Source organism: Aedes albopictus, chromosome 3 (assembly GCF_035046485.1).
Source record: "Aedes albopictus strain Foshan chromosome 3, AalbF5, whole genome shotgun sequence".
Classification (NCBI taxonomy): Eukaryota; Metazoa; Arthropoda; class Insecta; order Diptera; family Culicidae; genus Aedes; species Aedes albopictus.
Window position 1 is genome coordinate 197,875,782 of NC_085138.1, and position 11,543 is coordinate 197,887,324.

Consider the following 11,543-nt stretch of genomic DNA (forward strand, 5'->3'; position numbering starts at 1 on the left):
CGGCACAAAGTAATTCAATTTTCTACAAATTGGCTGGATCTTTTGAAAATTGTTCCCCGTCTGCTATATGTACAGTACATGGTTTTCCGCAAGGCCCTCTCATGCAAACACGAAAATTCATCATTTTTTGTAGCCTGTGTCGAGACTTGAACAAACTGGAGTGTTCACGCAGGTTTGCACATCGTTCATCGTTGAAAGCTTCCCAAGAAAGCCGTTTTCGTCCATGATTTTCCATAGCTATGTGCGATCGATGCTGTTGAATGCCGCCTTAGAATCGTTTAATAGGTGATGCGTGTGAATCTGACATTCACGGAGTTTCCGGAGGCTTTGTCGTCTACTGTCAACGAAGCATATCTGTTGACTTCCCTCAAGCTCATTCATTACTGGTGACAATTACAACATTTTTACTGCACACACGTACATTCTACATAATCCTACAATCTATCGTAAATAGATACATGGTGTATGGAGAAATTTAATTGCAAATCAATTAGAATCCATTTAAAACATGATTGCTTTTAATGTGATTGATTTCGATTTCCGCAGTTCAGAGAAACACAAAACGGGAGTGTATTGTTGGTTAATTGCATTTCCGCGATGAAGCTCTTAAGTGAAATTATTATGATTATAGTAACTTTGAGCTTCGTACGACTTTTCAATCTGGATAACCGTCAAAGAATCGATTCCATAAGTGAAACAGTTGTTCATCTATTGTACAATTCGGGTTACGCAACAGTTCATTTTGATCTTAATTCAGTGTATCACCCATGCATGGAATTTGTATCTGATATTTTTAGCCTTTATGATGGCCCAGTGATAATTAACGCTGGAAACTACAATAAAGGTGATAGTGTTATAATGATCTTAGATTGGAATATGGTTATATCTATGACATATGACCATCTTGAAGAAGTAGGGATGCTTGTTTTAATCGTACATAGGGATGACGCTACACAACTTTCACCGTCAATTCCGACTAAACTGTTGAATTCGATGATTTCTAAAATTGCAATATTTACAATCGCTTATCCGTCAAACCCGGAAGCAACGAATGTGCATATCACAATTTTTGATAGAATTAAAACGAGAAACTGTAAACTCATCAAGACTGTTGTTCAATCATTGAACCAGTCTTCGATCACTGAATTAATCGCTACAAATACCTTGGGAAGACACTCATCGAAGAATTTCAACGGATGTTCTGTTGACGTTGGAATAGTGCTACTTGCACCATTCACAGTTTTACACCAAAAACCGGATGCTGCTGAATATTCAGGGCTGGAAGTTGACTTACTTAGGGTTCTTGCGAGCTATTTCAACTTCTCAATTCAGCTCACTCCTCCCCAGAATGGAATGCAGTGGGGCGAACTTCGGAAATATGGAAGCACCGGTTTGATGGGAATGCTACAAGAAGGAAATGTGGATTTCGCAATCGGTTCGATCGGTCGATCTCTGGCTAGAAACACGATGTTGAAAGCTGGAGTGGGGAATTTCTACGATCACGTCATTTTCGCTGTACCACCTGGGATACCATACGGTCCTATGGAGATGTTGACCATGCCTGCGTCATCAAATGCGTGGATTTTCATTATTGCTACTTTCGTTGTGTTCTCGTTGTTGTTTTCAATTGATGTGAGTAAACAGAACTTTCGAATAAAATTCGACAAGCGAAATGCTTCATTCATCTACTCGTGGTCCGTATTATTCGGAGGTGCAATGCATAACTCTTCTACAGTTGTCTACAAAAGATATGTGCTGATAGGATGGCTGTCAGCTACACTTGTTCTACGAAATGCTTACCAAGCAATATTGTTCAACAACTTAAGACGAGGAATTGAATTCGAGCCCATCTTATCTCTGGAAGACATTGACAAAGCAGGACTCTATTATTACATGTACAACATCACACAGAGATTCTTTGTTCGCAATCCTCATATTCTTAAACGGTAAGACTTAATAAATTTGAATACGATAATAAACTTATCTTTCAATTTTTTGCAGCTCAGTCATAGTGAAGGATGATGTTTCTCTACAAGGCATTCTCGACGATATTGCTGATAGCAAACTGAAGGCCGCTTTCCCGCTGCCAAGATCTAATGTGGCGTTTTTCAACAAGCAGCGACTGTTCAGGTCGAAAGTTCACATCAGCCAATACATTATCGAAACCTACGAGGTAGCTATCCACTATCCCATCGGGTCTCCTCTGACTGAGCTCTTTGATGAGGTGGTTTTGAGAGTACGAGCCGGTGGTCTCCATGAGTACTGGATGCGACAGTTTCAAGGACCGAAACTTGACCGTTCGATAGAGCTAAAGAAGCTGAGTTTGCACAGTCTTTTAGGAGTTTTTATGATTTATGGAATATTTTGTGGATGTTGCTGTATTTGTTTTGCTGCTGAAATTATTGTGGATAAAATTGAAAAACTTCATTAGATTCCAAAATAAAGTTGTTTAAAATCATTCTTTCAGAGTTCGACATATTTGTCTAACTATATGCTACTATCTCGAAAGCCACAATCTTACATGCATATTTTTCTAGTTAATTTCGAGACAATCGCGTTTAAAGTTTTGCGCTTTGCTTTGTTCTTATTAAGGCTTCTGGACGGGCTTGGTGGTCTAGTGGCTACCGCTTCTGATTCGTATGCAGAAGGTCCTGGGCAAAATCCCATCCATTTCTTTCGACTATCTTTCTATCATCGCTCTTTCTCTTCCCTACATATACAATTCATGTATACTAATAAGTTCATAACCATCACTGGAGCAGAAACGGGTTGGAAAAGCCGTTTCCCTTCCTTCCATCTTTCAAGCACAGTGTCAATCTATCATAATATTATAACGCCTACAAGTTAGGCGCCAAGGGAGGGGTTTTCCCCAATTTCGGCAAAAGGTGGAGGGGCGCCTAGTGTATGGAGCGTCGATAATGGGGAGGGGGGTTAACACACCCCGACAATCGGGAGGCTACGGTGCGCGGGTCACGTCATCAGGATGTCGGATAGCAACCTGACCAGTGATCCAAAATGTACTGTCAAAAACTGTAGTTTGCATGATAATCATGGGTGTATGATCTTGACTATCATGTAACAAAAATATTCACGTATGACCAGATGAAATATTCATGGGTGACTGTGACATTTTTTAATCACGGCAAAAAATGTAGTGGATTGGCACATTGATGAACTAATGAAATCCCAGTGGTTCCGAAAACTGCGAACGGGACATGCGTATAACTTAGGAACCGGAAGTGTGAAGAAGCGGAGACAAAGATTTTCGGGTTGTGCGTTCCAAGGGTCATAACCACCAATGGAACAAAAGTCAGTGGCCTCCTGCCTCCAACTGAAGAGTTACGGCCCACGTTTAATGAATCAAAACGACTCATGCCATACAAATATTTTTAGACCTGGCTAATTGAGTTGATGTTGGAACCCGATATCTTACGCCATTTTGGAATCAATGATGGCGCTTGGGGTTTCGGGGACAATGTAGGGACACTACAAACTTAAATTCAGAAATTGATCTCGGTAAACGGTTTACCGAGAATTCAACAGCTGATATCTCGGTACAATATTTACTGATCCTCCGTAAACATTTTACCGAGATTTAGGTAAATCATTACCGAGTCTCGGTGAACTTTGCCGAGATCTCGGTAAAAAGTTGAATTACCAAGATCTCGGCAAAGTTTTAACGACATCTCGGTAAAACGTTTACCGAGATTCAGTGAAAATTATTACCAGATTCTCGGCTGATGGATTCTCGGCAATCCGTTTGCTGAGGTCGGCGATTTAGTTTAAGTGTGTACTGAGGGTTTCCGAAATCCTCAAAAACACATCCGTAACGACTCTGAAATCAGCAGTATCGATCAAGTGGAAGACGATTTACGAACCCTTCACGGAGTTCGGAACTGGAGTTACACAGCCATGGACCGAGTAGAATGGAGACGACTCCTACGCACAGCAGAGGACATTGAGGCCTTAGTCTGACCGGTAAAATAAGTATGTAATAAAAATAGTTCGATTTCTTGATCCCCACAAGGTATGTAACCCCTTAAGCTTATTTGCTGAAATCTCGGCTAAACGCTTGACGTTCATTGTTTAATGAGTGCTGTAATGGAAAATGTTGAGTTTTTGCTGTTTTCTCAGTCACAATGGAAATAAGCTGAGCTTAACTGAGTGTGTGGCTCCCAATGAGTAGTCTTCAGACATACTGGAGAGGATCATCGTCTTCATGCATCATGTTTCGAGTCCTTCCTCTTATCGTTGGACTACTGGACTGGCAGGGGCTGGCAATGAAAGGAGGATCACAGATAAAAAACGTTTGGCGATTGCTAAATCCTTAAGCGTAGGGTAGGCCCCATGCCTGGTAAAATTTCGAGCCTGGCCTTAAAGGTAGTCATTGCAGAGGCTCCCAGTACTTGCTTCATTCAGATTTCAATGATACAAGACGACGTGAAGCACAATGGACAAGGTGGGCTGACCTGCTCGAGAGTGATTTAGCGAGTTTAGGACATTCGCTAAGTTGGAGAGAAGCTACAGTGAACCGAAATGTGTGGTGTACAATTGTTGACTCAGTCATATCTGAAGATGTTGTAATAAATAAATGAATGGATTACTGTCTGTTAGCAAGGGTCTTCTCTACGATATCTATCGTATTGTTAGTGGGTCATCTGGACAGTTGTTAATCGACCCGATTGACCAGTTGAAACGCTGGGCAATGGCCCATGAACAAAAATAGATTCACATACGTATGTAGTACAAGATCGATCCATCCTCAACCTGTTAGTCATAAACATAGGCCATTGCATTGTTTGTCAAAGAAGCGTGATTCTAATGACATCGTTTAAGAACCTATTATACAAGTAATTGCCTTTAAAAGTCAAAGCATGTTGCACATTTTTGCAGACTATGTACTAGAAAGAAAACCTTCATAATCAATACAGGTATTGATAGAAAACGATGCAGTTCTGGAATTTAGCTGCTGTTATCATCGCGATATTACCATTTGGGACTGATACACAAATAGCCTTCGATGATCCCACCCCACGGTTGCACGCCATTAGCAAAACAATTCATCAATTGCTTTCGTGCGCTTCACACAGAACAGTGCATTTTCTACAAAGTACCGATGATTCTGCATCTGATATGTTGATCTCCAGCATTGCTCGAAGGTATAAAGGCCCAGTTGAAGTCAGCACAGGAAACTATAGAAAAAATGATGCTGCCGTAGCGATCGTAGAATCAGATTCGTTGAAACGGATTGTAATGGACGATCTCGAACAAATTGGATTTCTTGTCTTTGTTATTGAAAGTGTTAATCGAACCGAAATATTACCTTCGATCATACAACATTTGAGGGCTACCAAAATTGTAAAAATCGCAATTGTTTTGTTTGATGGTATGGACAAAGCAGCGAAATTAGCTATCAACGTTTATACATTTTCCCGATATAAGACGAGAAACTGCAAAACTGACCAGAAATTCATCGGAACAAATGCATCAACAAAAGCATCCCCCTTCGATTTTCAAGGTTGTACGATGGATGTTGGAATTTCATTGATGACACCGTTTACTATAAAAACAACGGATGGTCATAATTCTAGCTACTCTGGCGTGGAGGTCGAAATGACAAAAGTTCTGGCAGAGCATTTCAACTTCAGAATACGGTTCATTGATCCTCCAGCTGGGACAAAATGGGGAAATTTACATGAAAATGGCAGTACTGGACTTATGGCAATGATACAGAACGGAGAAGTAGATTTTGCGATAGGATCAATCGCACGGACACTTCCTCGAAACACGCTGCTCAAAGCAGGAGTCGGAAGTTTCTACGATCAAATGGTTTTCGCTCTACCGCCGGGAATTCCTTATACTCCGTTACAACAACTGGCTAGACCGGTGACCAAAAATGGGTGGATTTTCATAGTACTAACTTGCTTTGTCGCATCCATGTTGTTTTCATGTAACATTCATAAATTCATCTGTACAAGCAACTTTGAAAAATGTTGCAATTCGATTACCGATGTGTGGTCCTTACTCCTGGGAGGTGTAAGGTACAATGCCCCGGAGACTGTTTTTGGAAGATACGTATTGCTCGGATGGTTGATGGTTACCCTAGTTTGGAGAACTGCCTATCAGGCTATACTCTTTGGTCATTTGAGATCTGGAGTAGAGTTCAAGCCTATTCTCACTCTTGAGGATATGTTCGATGCGGATTTACAGTTCTACATGTACAACATATCACAAAGATTTTTCGTTCGAAACCCGCGGATTATGATGAGGTACAGGTTTAAAGTATTTTTCATGATCCTTTCAACAGAACATTTTACTTTATTTCAGGTCGGTGATTGCAAATGATACCGTTTCGCTTCAAAATGTTCTTTGCGATATGGCTGACAACAAACTGATGGTAGCTTTCCCACTGCCAAGATCCAACATAGAATGCTTCAACAAGCAACGTCTGTTCAAATCGAAGGTTCACATTAGTCGATACGTCATCGAAACGTACGAAGCTGCAATGCACTATCCTATCGATTCACCGTTGGCTGCACTGTTCGACGATATGATACTGAGGGTACGTGCTGTCGGACTGCATGATTTTTGGGGTAGAAAAGTGCGAGGAACTGTTAATGATGATTATGTAGAGCATAAAAAGCTGCAATTACAGAACCTTCTGGGAGCATTCATCATCCATGGATTACTGTGCATTTTCGGTTTTGTTATATTTCTCACTGAAATAATAGTTTCGAAAATATATCAGTTTATCGAAGATGTTTAAAAGAATCAGTTAAAATAAAAATAAAATTCTTTGATGACAACGTATGTTTTATGATAATAGTCGAAATAGCATACTAACTTTTTTACGATCTTTAGTCATCTCATGATAACAATCACAGCTATCCCTTCGATTTATCTGAACAACAGCCGTACGGCAAAATGGATTGGTAGGACGATACACGGGACGAACAACGATGTTCCCAGGTCATGTAGCACCGCATGCACCGGTCTTTCAATATTCGTATTGCGTTAACAGTCCGATGGAGCCTGTCATGCATTTTTGTACACTTTATACAACTCATCTGCGCCGCATACCATTTTTAAGGCGCCTACCGTGAACTGTCCACAGTGCTGGCCGCACTGTAGCCAGTTGCATAAAACCTCCGCATATCTTTCCAATTCATGCTTTCCTGCGCTTCGGCATTCACACTCTTTTCATGCTACCTTATTCTTGCCTTCCTGTTCTTTAATGAACCAAGTACCAAAATTCAGCTCTTCACCCAAACAAACGGTGATATTACTAACACTCGTAGTAAACATTGCGAAAATGGTAATATTAGTGCATTTTCTGCCTGACGAGATCCATGCTCTTTAAAAGACGGTTGAAAATTGGGCATCTAATAATCTAATGATATCTCTAGACCCGTTGATCATCCTTAGCTCCTGATGGTGCTGTGCAGCAATTCAATTGGCTAGTAGACCTCATGGCGTTAGCCCAAATGTTTGTGACTATAAGATAATGATCCGAATCAGTATTCGGACTTCTGAATTACCTAAGCCCAAAGTTCCACTGTGCTGACTCTGTCAACGATGATTGAGTCTTTATGTTGCTCATTCCTTCCAGGGTTATGCATTTTGGGAACAATACACTTGGTGAATGTTGTGGATAGAATAAAAACCACCGCTTTCTCATAGTAATTTCCAAATATACTTAAAAAAAAAGACAATTACACCGTTTTCGACCAGAGGCTGCACAGACTGAATATGACTAACATTCGAGAATGGACAACACATGTAACACCCAGTCACCCGGTGAAGAATCTTCCGTTTGACGAAAAGTTTTCCCCGACTGGAGCGGGAATCGAACCCACACTTCGAGGCTTACGAGACACCTAAACGATTGACGCCGCTAACTGCTCGTCCATGAAGCCCACCAGACTTTGAAGAGCAGTCTCAAGCTTTCATTCAAATTTGCAGACAATTTGAGAAGAGGAATAGAATCTAGGAACAGACCGAATAGGTGGTGAGAATAAAAACGCTTTCTTGAACCAATCTAATACACATTTTATTCACAAAATTGGTCATCATTGAGTAACATAAGTATCAATATGATTTGGATGTTCATTATGGTGCTCCATTCTTATTCATTGAAACGATGTTTGTTCAGTTAGGGATGAGCATCTGTGGGGATAACTAAAAAAGAACAAATCATACTCGTTATTGCTTGTTTTCAAAAACGTAGGATTAAATACCAATGACTCCGTGGCCTTCCGTTTTCATCAACATTATTGATAGTAGCTTATGTTTATCGCTTATTTAGCACTAACAGCAACACTTCCGGTAAAATTTGCAATTTGAGTGATTAAATACACAGTTGCCAACTTGGTACGGGCATGATTGTTCTTTTGATTCACTATTAACGTCACCAGGAAAACAGTTCATTGATCGATATTATTGTTTGCCCTATGTCGAAGGTTCTTCCGCTCATGAATGGTAATTTATTTCCACTTAGCTTGAACAGGACAAGTACTAACGAACAGATTTAAAAAATAGTTGCCAGCTCTGTTGGGATACCAGTGGCACTCTTATGATGAAACGACACGAGCGGATAGGGTTTTTCCTCGTCACCATGATGATGGTAAGTCACGCTAATTGAGCTGCAAAAAAAAAGTTTCCACACTTTCTTTTTATCAATTTTCTTTCCAGTGCCACTTGAGTCACTTGCGGAGTGGAAGCGTGTTAGGATTCAACTACAACTCTAGAAGATACGGGAGGAACGTCATGCGATCATACGCTCTTGGTCAAACGCTCTGCAATTGGTATAAGGTGCCAACTGTTATCAACTCAGTGCAATACTATGGCCGATCGAAGAGGGGTTTCAGTTACGGTGCATCAGGAATCTACAATACTCGTTGGTGGGAAAATTATAATCTGGACTTTGACGATGAGGATTACTACGACTACTACTACAATTATGAGTACGAAAGTCCCTCGGCCGAGACATACGTCGATGTGAGTTCGGATTATTATTACGATGTGCAACGACGGCCACAGAAGACGTCATATTGGAACATGAGAAATACGTTTTCGTCGTTCTATGGTTACAATAACCTTAATGGTGGATCCAGCTGTTTGAATTGTTGCTGTTCGGAAACACCGGCGCAGAATGCGAAATCATTGTTAAATTTATTCATGGGAATATATAAAAGAAAATAGTACAAATACATGAAGCTAGTTTTTTTTTAAACTTAAATGTCATATTGACATATGGTACTTGCTGGTGTATGTACACCCTTCGACAGACCGCTTTGCGGAGCTGTCATTCCAGTTCCTCATCCGATGCGAGGTTGCAAATCCATTGATCATAGAAAACTTTGAAACCCGGGTAGAGGCGAAGTACTGACGATCAAAACGTGATATTCATTTGATTGATATAAGAGATAAAAGTACTGAAAATAATTTCTAAAACATGTTCCTGATCCATCTGGAATGATTCGAAGTATTTTTGCAGGAATTTATTCATAAAATTCTTTCCGAAAATTATAACAGCGATTATTAGAAAATAATCCAGGAGTTGCTTAAAAAAATGTACAAAAAAATCTTTATGGGTCCATACAAGTATTCCTACAATAATTCGTCCAGAAATTACTACAGACACGGATTTCTTCAGATGTTTTTTCAAGGATTCCTACAAAAATGCTTCCAGGAATTCAATTTCTCCAAGAATTCCCGCAGGGAATCACCCGCGAATTCCTTCTATAATTCTTTCAGGAACAACTTCCGGGATTATTTGAAAAATGCCTGCAAGAACTCTTCCTGGGATTTCTTCAGCAACTCATCCAGGAATTAATCCAGGATTTCAGGATTTCCTCGTGAATTTCAGCAATTTCTTCAGTACTTGCTACTTTCGCCAGAAAATCCTTCTGGAATTCCCTCAGAAATTGAACTTTGTATTTCTTCTGGAATTTCTCCTGGGATTCCACCGGGAACTGCTCAAGGGATTGCTCCAAATATTCCTCTAGGATTTTTGTCAGGATTCCTCTGAGAATTCCTTCATGGATTTCTCTAAAACTTTCTACACAGATTCGTCCAGGAATTCCTCTAGAGGTTCCTCTAGGGATTCCTCCAGGAATTTCACCAGGGATTTCTCCTGCAATTGCCCCTGTGTCTTTAAGGAAATTCTCCAGGAATTCCTTCAGGGATTGCTAATGGAATTTATGCAGGGAGTCCTCCAGGAACCCCTCTAGAAATTTCTTAACCTTCCAGGACGCGCGCCATCAAGCAACCGAAACTGCACCGCACTCGCGCTGTATACGACGAGCGAGGTTTTTTGGTAGTGTTGTACTTTACAGAATTATCCCAGAATTATCCCAGGAATCCCTACAGGAATTCCTTCAGAAATAATTATCTCAGTTCCTCCAGGAATTTCTCCAGAAAATCCTCCAGGGATTCCTTAAGAAACTCCCCCAGGAATTTCTCAAGAGTTAGTTCAGGAATTACTCTCAGAATTTCTCCAGGGATTCCTGCATAAATTCCTCCTGAAATTCCTATAGAAATTTCTTCAGGGATTTCTTCAGGAACTCCTCCAGGCATTACTTTAGGATTTCATCCAAGCATGTCTCCGTGAATTTCTCCAGGAATTCCACCAAGAATTTTTCCAGGAATTATACTAGGTAAATTCAGAAATTTCTTCAGGAATTTTTCCAGGGATTCATCAGGAAATTTTACCAGGAATTTCTCCTCCAGGGATTCCTCTAGAGATTCCGCCAGGAATTTTTTCAAGGATACTCCAAAAGTTGCCCCCAGGAATTCTTCTGGGATTCCTCTGAGGATTCTTCTAGAGATTCCTCCAGGAATTCCTCCGATGATTCCACTAGTATTACCTCCAGAAATTTCTCCAAGAATTCCTCCTGGAATTCCTCCCGAAATTGCTCTAGCAATTCCTCCTGGAATTTCTCGGAAAATTCCTCCAGATATTCATCTGGAAATTCCTCTAGGAATTTCTTCAGAAATTTCTCCAGGGATCCCTTCCAAAACTCCTTTAAAGAGTCCTCCAGGAATTAATTCAAGGATTCCTCCAGGAATTCTCCCTGGGATAGTTCCACGGAATTGCCCCAAGAATTCCTCTAGGGATTTCTCCAGGAAGTCCTCCTAAGATTCCGCCATGATTTTGTCCAGAAGCTCCTCCAGTAATTCCTCCTGGGTTTCCGACAGAAATCTGTCCAGAAGTTGCTCCAGGCATTCCTCCTGAGGTTTCTCCAAAAATTGCTTAAGGGATTCCTCCAGGGTTTCTTTTTTCAAGAATTCCAACAGGGATTCTTCAAGAATTTCTCTAGAAATTTCTCTGAAGATTCCTCTAGGAACTCATCAAGAGGTTTCTTCAGCATTACCCCAAGAATTTCTATGAAAATTCCTCCAGATATTGATCCTGGAGTTCCTTCTGGAATTTCTACAGAAATTACTACCACAATTTCCTTCAAAAATTCCCCCAGGAATTCCTCCCGGATTCCAGGAATTACTCCAAGCATTCCTCCAGGGATTCCTGCATGAACTCCTCC

The 11,543-nt window shown here is 40.6% G+C and overlaps 1 protein-coding gene across 1 annotated transcript; it reads left to right on the forward strand.

Moving 5' to 3' along the window:
• Positions 1 to 8,255: 8,255 nt before the first annotated feature.
• LOC115260359 (uncharacterized) lies at positions 8,256 to 9,211 on the forward strand. The gene is made up of 2 exons (XM_029861292.2): positions 8,256 to 8,623; positions 8,692 to 9,211. The coding sequence occupies exons 1-2, from the start codon at positions 8,573 to 8,575 to the stop codon at positions 9,199 to 9,201; spliced, it is 561 nt and encodes a 186-aa protein (XP_029717152.2). The 5' UTR covers positions 8,256 to 8,572; the 3' UTR covers positions 9,202 to 9,211.
• The last annotated feature ends 2,332 nt before the right edge of the window (positions 9,212 to 11,543 follow it).

Bases quoted from the DNA above. Each gene is read 5' to 3' on its own strand.
- LOC115260359 (XM_029861292.2), top strand. From the start codon at position 8,573: ATGATGAAACGACACGAGCGGATAGGGTTTTTCCTCGTCACCATGATG. The intron at 8,624-8,691 runs GTAAGTCACGCT...TTTTCTTTCCAG, and splicing joins TCCTCGTCACCATGATGATG to TGCCACTTGAGTCACTTGCG.